Source organism: Mytilus trossulus, chromosome 5 (genome assembly GCF_036588685.1).
Source record: "Mytilus trossulus isolate FHL-02 chromosome 5, PNRI_Mtr1.1.1.hap1, whole genome shotgun sequence".
Taxonomy (NCBI): Eukaryota; Metazoa; Mollusca; class Bivalvia; order Mytilida; family Mytilidae; genus Mytilus; species Mytilus trossulus.
In genome coordinates, this window is record NC_086377.1 from 70,462,462 (window position 1) to 70,477,214 (window position 14,753).

Below are 14,753 nucleotides of genomic sequence, written 5' to 3' on the forward strand. Positions count from 1 at the left end.
ATCGGTTGAACTTTCAATGTCATTAGCACTTACGAAATTGTCGTCTCTGAAACGCAATGGTTTGTTAACTATTCTTGTAGACCTCCTAACAGGAGGCTGAACACTGTCGGTACTATCGGACGGTTGGTTTTCAATATCGTCATTCTTGTCAGAAATGAGAGTTTCATTTTCATCGGACTCGTTATCCTCGATATGTGCAGGCGCTAAACAATGCGCGGGGTCGGGTGCTCGGATATGTGCTATTTTCAGTCTGTTTATATGTACGGGGTCGGACAGCTTTCTTTTCCTTGTTGGGTCGCGGAGGTTGATAAGATGTGAACTTGAAATGTTAATAACTACATACGGACCATCAAAAATAGGTTGAAATTTTCGTCCTATACCAGTAGGTTCACGTTGTAAATAAACATAGTCACCAATTGATAATTTTAAGTTATTAGTTTTCAAATTCTCCTCCATTTGTAAGCCGGATGCGATAGCATTGTTGGATACTATTTCATGTATTGTATTTAATTTACAAGTGAGTTCCTGAAAATACGTACGCATATCTACGGGTATGTCTTTGAAAGATGCGCTATTATATTGTATGAGCGGAAAATTTGGGCGTTTCCCATAGAGTATTTCAAATGGAGAAAAATCAATGCTGTTGTTTACAGACGAGTTCATTGAAAATGTCACTGAATGTAGTTCGTTTTCCCATGATTTTCCTTTTAGAGCACGAGTTGTTAAACGTTCTGCTAACGTTCGATGTTGGCGTTCACAAGCCCCTAAGCAATGGTGGGCAAATGCTGGCGTGAACTCCTGTGTAACTTCAAGCAATTTACATAATTCGGCTGTACATTTATTGGTAAATTCACTACATAGATCCGATATTAAAGTTTGGCAAACTCCATAAGTAGTAAACATCCTGTATATTGCTTCACATACGGTTATGGCATCCTTATTTCGCAACGGGTACGCAAATAATAATTTGGTGAACATATCAACTGCTGTGAACACATATGTATTTCCATTAACTTAACGGAAAGTGGATAGGGGCCACATAGGTCCATCTGCCACACCTGAAATGGTTCAGCCGGCGTTGGGAAAGACACTATTTCCTGTTTTGCTTTCTTATTTGAAACTTTGCGAATTTGGCAAAGGTGACATGATTGCACATAGTCTGGAATAATTTGTCCCATTCTGGGAAAGAAAAAGTGTTCTTTTGCCCTGTCCAAAGTATTGTTAATCCCACAATGTCCGCCAAGAGGTGAATCATGACCAACTTTAAGCACATTATTAATTAACGCCTCGGGTATAACAATGTGGAAAAGCTGAGAAAGAGCAAGAAAAAAAATTTAAAAATATTAAAAAATTGATAAAATAGTTTAGTATGTTTGTGAGTCAATGTTTTTAATTGTGATTCTTATAAAGTGAGTAAATGATAAGACTTTGCTGTATACATACAGCGAGTAAATTGTTCCTCTGGACGCGCTTAATATTTTATGCAATAAGCCCAAACATGTCCGACCGTCTGTTCAAAAGTTACAACGGGATGATTCTTAAAAGTATAGTATGTTGTGTATATCTTTTTAAAGGTAACAGATATCAACCTACTATAAACTGCAAGACCTTCAATTTGAGGTCAATATCAGGTCATGATGAAATTTCACCTTGACCTTCACAGTATACTATGACATTGACCTTGTGATATTTGAAAGGTCAAGTGGTCCTGAGTTGAATGGTGCTAGTCCCATGTATATACGACTTCCGGTTCTTAAGTTTGCGATGATTAATTGTGACCTTGGTGAACTTTGAAGGGGCCCAATTCTTTTTCTATAATGTTGTCCTTTAGCTGTAGATCATTAATCATTTCACAGATTTGAGATATCTATTGTCGTTTTAGAGCGAATGCAGTTTGAAATTTTGCGAGTGGAGGCATGTATTTCTGAATCAACAAGAGATTACCTCTAAAAATGTTTGAGAAATTGAAGAGGTTAACATGGTTATATGTTTGACCAAATACCAAAAACATTCCATGGAAAACAACCGCCAAATATTTAATTCGAAATTTTCAAGTTTTCCATTGACTTTGTAAGTTTCATAACTTCTATTTATATAGTTGATATTGCATCATTTTTTGCACTTTGTCAAATGGGGTCATCTCATATATCATATTGAAGGTCTTGATAAACTCTACTTAAAAATGAAAATTTTAAACCTCTTTTTCATCCCAGGTGGAAGGGTGGGATCATTTAGTACAAAAAATCAAATTTCTCAGATGGTAAGGTTGTTGCATATCAAATTAAAGAACATAAAGAGTACATTTCAAATTTCAAATTGACGTCTCCTCAAAAATGGGTTGGATGGGGTCATTGAGTGCAAAAAATAAATTTTCTTTTAAGATAGGGTTGTTGTATATCAAATGAAAGGTCATGATGTGTACATTTAAAATATCAAATCCCCAACCTCCAAAAATTGGTAAGTTGGGGTTATTAAGTGCAAAAATCAAACTTTTTAGAACATGGTGTTGTCGCATATCAAATGAAAGCTCATCTACCCTGTGTTACATATATCATACTTCCGATCTCAAAAATGTAGGCGAATGAGGTCATTAAGTGTAAAAACCGAAAAGTTTCAGAAAGTATGCTTGTCGTATATCAAACGAAATGTCGTACAAAGTACATTACAAAAACATCACTTTTACAGAAAGACCTTTCAATTGTTTAACAAACAATTGAGATACTAGTTATTAAATATGTTTGTTATTTGATGTACATAATATACATTCCTTTGAGAATTTAAAAACTATTGGGTTTTCCTTGCCAACAATAGTAATGTTTCTTGTTTTACTGATTTTTGAAAAAAAAATAAAGTCGTTAAGTAACTAATATTTTAATTCAGAGGTTTATTTAAACAGTAATTATTATTGCTATTATTTAATATGAACCCTGAACTGTACTATGTTATCATTGTTTTTAACTTACTTTTTTTTAACTTACTTTGACTTCAAAATGTGTACTTAAATTATATTGATATTCTAGTTTGGTTTTCTTTCTCGTTGCTGGTTCCGGCCTCCTACCGTCAGCCTCTCCCTAGATTGTGCCATAGCGTTGCACAATTGTTGGACACAACGACACCACAAAACATCAACACAATATAATGGTAGAGGACCATGTTTAGCAACGAAAAGAAGACAGCGAAACCTGGAAAGACCCCTGATAACTACAAACAGAAGGTTCACTACAAACTAGACTCTGCATTTGAAGGCCTTGATATAGTTATCAAAGGTACCAGGATTCGAATTAAGTACGCCAGACGCGCGTTTCGTCTACATAATATATTTGCAGACCAACAGGACGACATTATTAGTTTCTAAAAGGGCTATCCGATTGAACACCAATTAACCGATTGTGACAACGATACAACAATCCCTTGCGGAGACGACCAGCCTTTTTCAAAGTCTTCGCCTATAAAATCCAATCCTTTCTTTTCATCGTGGACAGGACCGCCAACTCTTCCATCAAGTATCACGCCTGTACGACCATCTATCATACACCCGCCAATAATTCCTTCCACGCTTTCCAAAATACCGACATCTGTTGCAGGAAATTCACGGTGACAGTCACCACAGCATTTTGATGCGTTATATCCCAGTTTGACAACTGATATCGCTACTGCTGAAACAGGTGCCTTAACTACCACATCGTCAGTTACAACAACAGCAATTTACGAAACAGGAATACTTGTAATTTGTCAAGAGATCATGTTATTTGTTTTTGTTGTGTATAATTAATGTATTGTAAATTTATTTTGATCAAAAAGATTGATTGATTGTTGGTTGCTTAACGTCCAGTGGCAAATATTTCATGCATATTCAGGACGAGAACAAGTTCACAATAAATACAATAGGTAGGTTGATACAATAGAGGCTATCTGGGATGATGGTCGGAGAAATTTGGACTGCCACCGGAAAAGGATAGTATATTGGATAGGGACAGAAATTTTGCCTTGCAACAGGCCACCTACGGACCCCTCAAAAGAGTTGTTGCAAGGGTTCTTAACGTGCAAAGAGCGTGGCACTCTCATTACACGAGGCATCGGATTTAACGTCCCCTTCTGACCGGACGTGACTGCAAACTTGATACATCCCACACAGCCAAACGGACGCCCCACTTCGGCAAGCGTTTTACTGCCGGTCGGGAGAAGACCAAGTGACCATATTTCTATACCCCAGTCACCCTTGGGGAATGATCAAAAAGAAAAGAAAAGAAAGAATAATTAAAACGTCATTTTCCACCCAGCAAAACTGAGTTCTCGTTGTTTATTCTTTTACAAAGGTTGTAAGGCAGATTCCAACCTAGCACTATTTATTTTGAAAAAAATGTTTTTAAGCAACTATTATTTTAATTCAGAGCTTTATTTAAACAGTATTTAATGTTGTTATTTTTCAATATGAAACCTGCATTGTTGAACTTTTTTATCATTGTTTTAACTAATCATGACTTCAAAATGTGTACTTTGAATTTATATTGTATTTATCTTAATGTTTTCATTGTTAAATTAAAAGCGAGTTTCTTGATATGCTAGTTTGGTTTTCTGTCTCGTTGCTGGTTCCGGCTTCCTACCGTGAGCCTCCTTCTAGATTGTGCCATAGCGCTTTACAATTGTTGGGACACAAAAACACCACAAAACATCAACACAATACTTGATTCTACCAGCAAATTTAGTTTCCTATTTATTTCATTAAAAGGGGTTCGCAGGGCGCAAAATACAGATTAAATCTAAATTTTGGTGGGAGTCACTTTTACCTTACTTTAATTTAATTCCAGGAACACAGGTATATGAAAAGCTGCAGGGAATTGTGTGTCACTGGCAGATGAAAAAGAATATTGTCACATTGTCACCGAGCAAACACACATCAGTCTTGGAGGGTAACCATTCAATTATAAACCACTTTGCACCTATAATGATTGGCTTATCCTGCCATGGAATGCTTTGAGGGTCAAAATTTGATAAAATGCTCCTCAGTATACAGCATGGTACCGGTAATCGGTATGCACAAATTAAAATCATTTGCTCAAAAGTTTATTGCAATTGAAGAAAGCCTTTTTGAGTTATGAAACAATGTGACAGACTGAAACAGATGGACAATGGTATACCATAAAAAGTCAATGATTTAAAGATAGCATATTCAATGAACTTGAGACTCAGTGTCTCACTGTGCTTTTTTTATATTTGTTTCAGTAATTTTTGGTATGAATCAACTTCAATACATTGGTTTAATTTATAATTTTAACAGGTTGTGGCTGGCAGCTGTACACTTTAATGAGAACAGCCAAAGGGAACAAGCTGTAACAAAGGATGGCAGAGCACGGTACAAGATGGTCTATCCAAAGTTTAAGAAGGGGGATTACTCTGTTAAGAGAATTTTAGTAGACTGCACATGTGGTGGTGAATGATCCAAGTAGTACTGCTCTTTGAATGCCAGTATGTCAAGTGTTGGTCATTAATGTCTGGATTACTTTTTATTCTTGTAGACTATGTACATACAGTAATGGGTCTTGTAAAGGTGTCACATATGAACGAGCATAGTGTTAAACTGCTAGTAGAGGTTCCTCCTCGTCTTTTTAGTGAATATGAGAGACCAGACAATGAGATGGCAGTTCAAAATCTGATGAGCCGCTTCAACATTGCAGTAACTAGTCACTGCTGGAAACCAGTGTAATTCATGCAAGGGAATGTGCTCCTGATTCGTAATACTGCACATGAAGAAATGACTACCCGTACCTCTTTCCCAAAGAATTGCCAACACCATCTTACAAACTGTCTGTATGAAGTATATCTGCTGCGTCTGAAAACAGAAGTTAAACTTTGATTTTGGGACAAATAAAAGATTAAGGACTTCAATTTAAATTATGTATAACAATGTACTAAATATTTTACAATTTTTCTTATTTGTAATATGAATTAATTATGTGCACTATATCTTGACAGTTATATTAACCAACCACGTGTATGTACGATTTCATAGGTCAAGATATATGAATTGGGTTATAATTGAGGACCCTATGACCTTTGATGAATATTGTGCTATCACTTATACATCTGAAGAAACACGATTTCTAAATACAAGGTCAAAAGCTTAAGTTTATAGTTGAGATGATAACAATTGTGTCAATTATTGAGAGCGGTGGCTATAGAGACCGCTTAAATCTCCTTGGTGTCTAGTCTGGTCTCATTTAATCATGGTTGGCAAAAATGTCTTTTTAACCCGACAGAGATATAAAGTGTAGAATTCCCAACTTAGAATTTAACTGCATAAAATTTGTTTGTTTTTGTTTTAGTATTATATTATTTTATAAATGCGGTAAATTGTTTAGACACATATTTTGCAATTTGCAAATAATTTACAATTTGATAAAGTTAAAAAGAAGTATCGAAGGCAATGAATTATTTTATTACTCATTAGCCTGTTTTGGTCTATCACAATACTCATGTTTGTTTGTATTGAAAGTATGCAACACCCAAAGCATGAACATCAAGACAGATTGGTGAAAATCCTGGATGTTGTGTTATGCAGGAAATGTCTTCTTCATTTTTGACATATAACACTTTCTGCACTTCGTTGCAACAAATGCATTCTCTGACTGTCGGCATCACCTCACAATTTCCTGAAGAACACCAAATACAAAACTTATTACCAGAAAGTTAACCTTCCCTAAACATACTACAATACAACAATATACAACATATCAACTCACACACTCACCTGCTTTGTCTTTATTCTGGTCTGGTATTCTATACTGGTTACAGGGAAAGGAGAAGTTCAAAAAGTAAAGCATAGTCTTGATATTCATCTGAGTTGTTAAGAATATGAGTTGCGAACTGTTGAAGGATGAGATATTTCTGATGACAAAGTACTAGTTTCTAATGTTGCTTTGTTTTCCTGTTAACATCTATTGTTAGACTTTCCTTAAGTAGGTTTACATCTCTGGTTGTTGTCAGTTGGCATGTGTATGGATTTAATAAGTGGTTGATGGTACCTAGGCTCAGCTAGGTGGCCTAGAGATTCAGGTTAAACTCTTTATTGTAAGTGTTGCTGATTTCGGTGAGATAGGCTGTTGCTAAGATCTGGAAATAAACTCATCATAGATACCAGGATTAAATTTTGTATATACTAATGGTAAAACAAACACATACATTTTTCTTGTAAGATAGCTTATTAAAATTTTTTGATTATAATTACTCATTATAGATTTGTACATAGTAAAAAGTGTAAAAATCAAATCAGGAGATTTGCATATTACGGTACTGAGCATAACATAATTTATTTGCTTTGCACTTCGAATTTTGGACTAGCACTAGGAAATTCAACTTTGCTATGATTTTTACTGAACATAAAATTTAAAAACTGGTTGATTAAAAGAAGGGAAATTGTTAACGGAATAAAGACTTACTTAAAATGTCAGTGGTAAAGTTGACATTTGAAAATTATATCTAACTATTTTGCTTCCTCTAGTGTTAAACCAACATAAACTGACACATCTAGTTCATTGCAAAAAAACAACTTAAGGTAGCACAATACAAAGATTTTTTGACTTCCAATCACTATCCTTGGAAATGCTGTAACTTTCTTATGAATGCGTAGAAAATAATAAAAGAGGTGTATATGGATAGATAAAAGATGAATCTTTTAAATTGGTGCAATGTTTTTATTATGCAATCGTTATGTAATCAATTATTATGTAATTAGTGGTAAAATCTGGATGTCACTTGAATGAATTTAGCTCTATCATCTCTATAACTATACGGAAAATATTATTGAAATCTTAATCAACACATCATGGGCTTCAATAGGGTGTCTCAGATTGTTTCTAAGGTATTCTATTCTCTCATAAATCTCCAATTAGTGAAAACATCCTAACCACATAAAACAAGATAATGTTTAATTAGGTGTAAAATTTGTTCAATACATTCTATCTGAAATCTGAAACACCCTTTTGTAGATAATGGCCATAGGAACAACATAAAAAAACAATAAAATCACCCCTCTAGGGATACCTATGCAGAAGCTAATTTCATTTGAAAGTGGAAATTTGATGAAAAATATTCTAGACACCGTTAACATTATAATTCGTTGCATAATTCTAACGCTGCATTAGTTTGAAAGAGTAATCTGTTAGCTATCCAAAACTACCACTTTTATAAATTTTCAAGCATTACTAAGAAAGTTACGGCATTTTAGGACTTGGTAGTTGGAGTTATAAAATCTTTGTATTGTGCTACCTTAATAATGAATTGGCATCCATTATTTGTGACGCTACGCATATGCAACTTAGTTTTGCTCAAGTTGTGCATGCATATTCTTTGAGTGTTTTTTTTCTAAATTTGAAAGAAAACTTAAATCTAAAAACCCATATATATCAACATTTACATTTCAGCTATATCCAATTTAAAACTTATTGGAAGTCGTGGTATGATGCATCAGATTACATTCATGTTAATTAATTAAGTTTATTTTTAATAACATTGCTATTGTAAAAGTTGACAAAATCAAAAAAAAAGGTGATAAACCAATTTTCCCAATTCCTTCGATTCCGTCTTCTTGCAAAGCCTTGATAGCAGCCATAAGGTGATTTCAACACATATATCAAGGTGTAAAATCAGTTGTTGTTATCTGTGAATTTGAGAGTTTACTTCTAAAACTGTCAGAATCTGAACAGTGAAACAAATAGGCTTACAAACTTGCAAAACTAGAGGCTCTCAAGAGCCTGTATCGCTCACCTGATTTTACTTAGTTTTTTGAAATCGTATAAAAAAATATAAATTTGGGATAAAAGTAACCACACAACCTCATAAACTAAACATAATGGTACACATTTCATAAAAATTTCTCCGGCTTTCAGAAAAATATTTCAGAAAAGAAATGGCTACAGCTTGTACTCTGCAGCCACTGTGGAAACACATAGCTATAACAATGTAACAGAGATGATTGTATATGGTGATGATAACAGTGAAGAGTTCATCAACATATCAGTAGCAAACGTACATGTATATCTTTTATCAACACCTATTTACATTTAAGCACAATAGTTTTCTTTTTTTTCCCTCAAGAATATTGGAATGTGGATGGTAACCAAACAAGCAACTGTTGGTTTATCAGTTGGAATGTGTGTCACGAAATCAACCAATTATCCGAAGTCGTTGGACAAAAAGAGAAAAGACTTGCACTTCAGAGAGAAAACGATATTCTGAACAGAAAAAAAAACAAGATGCGAGATTTTCAACTCATTAATATGAAAACATACAAGCTTTAGAAAAATCATCTTAGGAACTTATTATGTCGCTACATCTGCATAGGCTATACAAAAAAGAGCCAATCGTGTGCTGCCTTAACCAATAGAAATAAATAAGAGTGACATGAAAAGACTGCGTAAACGATTAATTAATATCAAACAGTTACCTGGTGCAGAAAATGCATCCGTCGTAAGTCTTCAAGGAAACGGCGCATACAATAACCCACTGTATTCTGGTGTTGGTCGTACACAAGGAGACGGCGCATACAATAACCCACTGTATTCTGGTGTTGGTCGTACACCAGAAGGCGGCGAATACAATAACCCACTGTATTCTGGTGTTGGTCGTTCACCAGAAGACGGCGCATACAATAACCCACTGTATTCTGGTGTTGGTTGTACACCAGAAGATGGCGCATACAATAACCCACTGTATTGTGGTGTTGGTCGTACACCAGAAGACGGCGCATACAATAACCCAATGTATTCTGGGGTTGGTCGTACACCAGAAGAAGGTGCATACAATAACCCACTGAATTCTGGTGTTGGTCGTACACCAGAAGAAGGCGCATACAATAACCCAATGTATTCTGGGTTTGGTCGTACACCAGAAGACGGTGCATACACTAACCCACTGTATTCTGGTGTTGGTCGTACACCAGGAGACGGCTCATACAATAACCCACTGTATTTTGTATTGGTCGTACACCAGGAGACGGCGCATACAACAACCCACTGTATTCTGGTGTTGGTCGTACACAAGGAGACGGCGAATACAATAACCCACTGTATTCTGGTGTTGGTCGTACACAAGGAGACGGCGCATACAATAACCCACTGTATTCTGGTGTTGGTCGTACACAAGGAGACGGCGCATAAAATAACCCACTGTATTCTGGTGTTGGTCGAACACCTTTCCAGCTTGCAACCCAAGTGGTATATACTGTTGTTGCAAAAAATAAATTGGTCTCCATACACCCAGTTGTAGGAGAGCTAGGGAAAATTTGAAGTGTACAGAAAACTGCAGCTCATCTTTGACCTTTCTAATAAGCATCGGCGATGAATATTCCTGGGCCAAAGAGGTCCTGGCGGATTTAAATGCAGATTAAATTGAAGCAAAACATTTTTCAACTGACCCCGACAGCTCTGCATTTAAAGCTGCGGAAAATTTATATCAAGAAAACATAACACAAACTAAGCCGGAATATTACTTGGACACCGGACATCTGGCAGATAATCACAGGAAAAAACATAAAGAAAAATCCCCAAATTCTCAGTATGATGCCTGGAAGAACTAAAAAAAACAATCTCCATTTACATTTTTTCTTTAGATTTTTCTTAATTTACAGAGGCAAGGGATCTCCTCACTCCTCACTTGGCTTTACGCGAGGCCATATAAGTTGCAGATATTGCCCACATTAAGATGAGTATTTCCATAAAATAAAGACATAGAAGTGTTAAGTATTCATGTTAGTAGTTTTTTTTTTAAGTTCTGGAGTTACCAAACAGTCAACATGTCTGCTGAAATGAAGTTCCGTCAACTGAGAGTTTACAGTAGTTAATAAACACTTGAAGATGTTGGTGTATATGTAAATATATTTTGTTACAAAAGTTCTGGAGGAACTGGGACTAACTATATCAATATAAAATTGCAAACCTTGTATGTGTATTTTATTTCCATCACAACCGGTAATGTGAATGTGCTAGTGTGTAAGTGATGAATGGAAATTGGGAATGTGTCAAGAGACAACAACCCGACCATAGAAAAACAACAGCAAAAGGTCAGCGAGAAGAGTAAAAAGAGGACAGCGAAACCTGGAAAGACCCTGATAACTACAAACAGCAGGTTCACCACAAACTAGACTGCATTCGAAGGCCTTGATTTATTTGCAGACCAGCAGGAAGACATTATTAGTTTCAAAAAGGGCTATCCGATTGAACACCAAGTTGCCGATTGTGACAACGATACAACGATCCCTTACGGAGACGACCAGCCTTTCTCTCAGTCTCCGCCAATAAAATCAAATCCTTCCGTTTCATCGTAGACAGGACCGCCAACTCGTCCATCAAGTATCTCGCTAGTACGACCATCTATCATACACCTGCCAATAATTCCTTCCACGCTTTCCAAAGTACCTAAATCTGTTGCAGGAATTTCACGGTTACAGACACCACAGCATTTTGCTGCGTTATATCCAAATTTGACTGCAACTCCCACAACATCTATCGCTTCTGCTGCAACAAGTGCCTAAACTACCACAATGTCAGTTACAACAACAGCAACGTCACGAACAGGAGCAGGACAAACAACATTACCATCGACAAATTCTTCAGGTAGGACAGTTCAACCTCCTACAAACATTTTTCATATAAAAAAAGGCCTTGATTAGTAAATTTGGCTATACCTGTAGAAAGCTTATTAAAAATGGTATTTCTCATTCTAAATTTTATGGTAATATTGTACTTAAAGCGAGGAAATCACTATGTGATCCTTGTAAACTGATCGGACCTTTAAACAAACTTATAAGTAAGGGTTATCGTACCAATATTGTAATTAGATCTCTGAATATAGTTCACATTGGCACTAATAATGATTTTGTCATTAGCAAATTAAAACATAACTAAATTTCATTATCTTTTGAGGCGAGATGTATAGGGGACACAGCCACGTTAACTTTTATTTCTATAGAAGTCGCTCTTCACTATACTACTACCTGTCGATACATTTATTTTTGGCATTGCACAAGTCATGTCTTCTTTGACTATTAATGACGTTAAAATACTAAATCCCTGTGATGTGTTTTAGTCGATTTTAGTCTCTGATGCATGATTTTTTACTGTTAATTGGTTTTGGCTTTTAACTAGCTGTCAGTAACTGCGAGTACTCTCAAATCGTATTTTCTTGTTAATTCGACCTGTTGATACTGTTTATAATGCTTTTTTCATTTTTTATTAATATCTATCTCTTGTCTGTATACCAGCTTTGATTATTTGTAATATCTTCAATTTTTCACTTATTCTTACAAGTGAACATTGATTGGTTAAATATTTCTCAGTGTGTTTGAATTTGTTTGTTAGCCTTTTGGTCATGAATGTTTGTCTCTAATATTTAATTAACTGTGCATTTGTATTCAGATATCGCAGATCAAATTTATTCGTTCATTGTGTAATCATACGTTTTTTGATTGAGTTAAGTCTGCCAATTGATATTTTATCGTATGTTTTTCTATGTTGTGATGTTATGCTATTGTTTCAGAAAAAGGGAGAAGGTTTGGGCCCATTAAAACGTTTAATCCCGCTGCAAATGTTTGCACCTGTCCTAAGTCAGGAATCTGATGTACAGTAGTTGTCGTTTGTTTATGTAATATATACGTGTTTCTCGTTTCTCGTTTTGTTTATATAGATTAGACCGTTGGTTTTCCCGTTTGAATGGTTTTACACTAGTAATTTTGGGGCCCTTTATAGCTTGTTGTTCGGTGTGAGCCAAGGCTCCGTGTTGAAGGCCGTACTTTAACCTATAATGGTTTAATTTTTAAATTGTTATTTGGATGGAGAGTTGTCTCATTGGCACTCACACCACATCTTCCTATATCTATCTACTGAATGTTACCAATAATATTGTATTGCAGATCAAACTTTATAAATTGACTGAATAATATGATAATAATTATAGATATCTTCTGTTATATTTTTTAAACTTCAAATTTAATAGACCGTGTGTTTGAACTGCCTAACATTAATTCTGCTTTTCAATATTTCTGATTAGAAATGGACAATATTTCTATTATTTTTAGATTTGATAGTCTTGGGTAAATCATGTTTGAAAATATCCCATTCCTCAGAGAATTATAATCGAAGCTTTTTTTCCGAGAACAAATTCACTTAAATATATCTAAAGACATTCTCCAATTCCTTAGAAAACATCATGTATATAGTAATACAGACCATATCAAAGAAATCAAGCGTTTCAATATTTTGAAAGAATTAAAGGGACACAAGTTTGGCGTTTTGGAAAAAGAAAATGAACCATATATCAATGTTACATCGTTCCTTCGATACTTTTGCTACTACAAATTAAAGCGGTACACCCTATATGAAGAATTAAAACCTTTGAAACCTGGAAGAAAAGCATCAAAACTCAATTGACACCGCAATTCATGTCAGTCACTCACCCATTGCTTACACCGATATACAAACAATCTTCATTAGTGGTCACAGATTGGCTGCAACAACATCTAGCCTACAAAGAAGAGCAAATACAGGCATAAAACGAATTAATAAACAAGATATGAGAAGAAGAAAAAGTTATATAGAAGTTAAGAGGCAAGGACAATTCGCATGCTATAAGTGTTCAAATTAATGGAATGTACATAATCTACTGTATTCCGGTGTAGGCCACACTCACAAGGCGGCCGTAAACACAAATCATCCTAATGATTTAGATGTAGAACATTGTAAGAAGGTGTTTAAGTATGATGCCCATAGTTGAAGGTTTTTTTTAACAGAGCTATAGCAAGTGTGCTGTGAAAGTCAATCGAAATTGCCAAGACGTTATGAAACGTTAGAACAATGTTGAATTCAATAATATTGACTTTAAATGTTAACTTAGAACTGTATTCAGAGTGTCAAGGAAGCTGAAACAAATAAACACAACAATTAGCAGAGCGTTTGTCGTGATAAGGAGACTCGATGATGAACATTGATTCTTTTCGTTTCAACGTGATTACCCATTTGATCTTTTATTACAAGCGTAATAAATGATGTTTGCCTGCATTTTTAGTTGATCTGTAATCTCGAACTTCTTGAATCTATTTATCAATAATTTTCACTAGCTTTCATTACAACTCGCAAACAAAGAAATTATTATCATAAAATATTTTTGATGTGATCTGTAGATTAACAATTCCATCACTATTTAATATTTTTGTTATTTTATGTACATCGTTTTAATTTCTCTCAGAGACTTCTGAAGGAAGTGGTACGGTTCTTAAATATTATCTGATCCCAAAATTGATAAAATAAAAAAAAATATGGTCAAGCAAATGACATTAAAATAATAATTCAGATTATAGTAATACATGCATGCATGTGCATTTGTCCATCATTAACTCTGTAAAGGGGCTGAGGTTTCCATCGAACCAGGAAGTTTTGCCTGAAAAATATTCAACGACACAATGAAGGATATAAATTATATAAGCAGTCAAAGCTGAATATTTCAGATATGAAATGGTTACGGCATATTTCAACCAACCACAAGGAGAAGATAGTCCTTCAAAATACCTGTAGCGAAGGTACGTGTATACCTTTTTTCAACACTTATTTACATTTTAGCACAATCTCTTTTTTTCCTATCAGAAAATTGGAAGGAAACTAATCAGGTAACTGCTTATTGGATGTGTCTGTGTTGTCTATTTTATACCTAAATGGTTGAGACAAGTTTCAAGCTGGCCTAAAGTACATGAAGAAAGCACTTGAGTA

At 35.0% G+C, this 14,753-nt stretch overlaps 1 protein-coding gene across 1 annotated transcript; it reads right to left on the reverse strand.

Moving 5' to 3' along the window:
* Positions 1–5,682: 5,682 nt before the first annotated feature.
* LOC134718259 (uncharacterized) lies at positions 5,683–9,305 on the reverse strand. The gene is made up of 3 exons (XM_063580753.1): positions 9,288–9,305; positions 6,590–6,672; positions 5,683–5,830 (listed from the first exon to the last, which is right to left on the reverse strand). Exons 1-3 carry the CDS (start codon positions 9,303–9,305, stop codon positions 5,683–5,685), a joined length of 249 nt encoding a protein of 82 aa, XP_063436823.1.
* Positions 9,306–14,753: the final 5,448 nt, after the last annotated feature.

Coding starts and splice junctions, on each gene's coding strand:
- LOC134718259 (XM_063580753.1), bottom strand. Junction 5,831..6,589: donor TGCAACGAAGTGCAGAAAGT/GTTATATGTCAA, acceptor TTCTGTTTTCAG/ACGCAGCAGATATACTTCAT.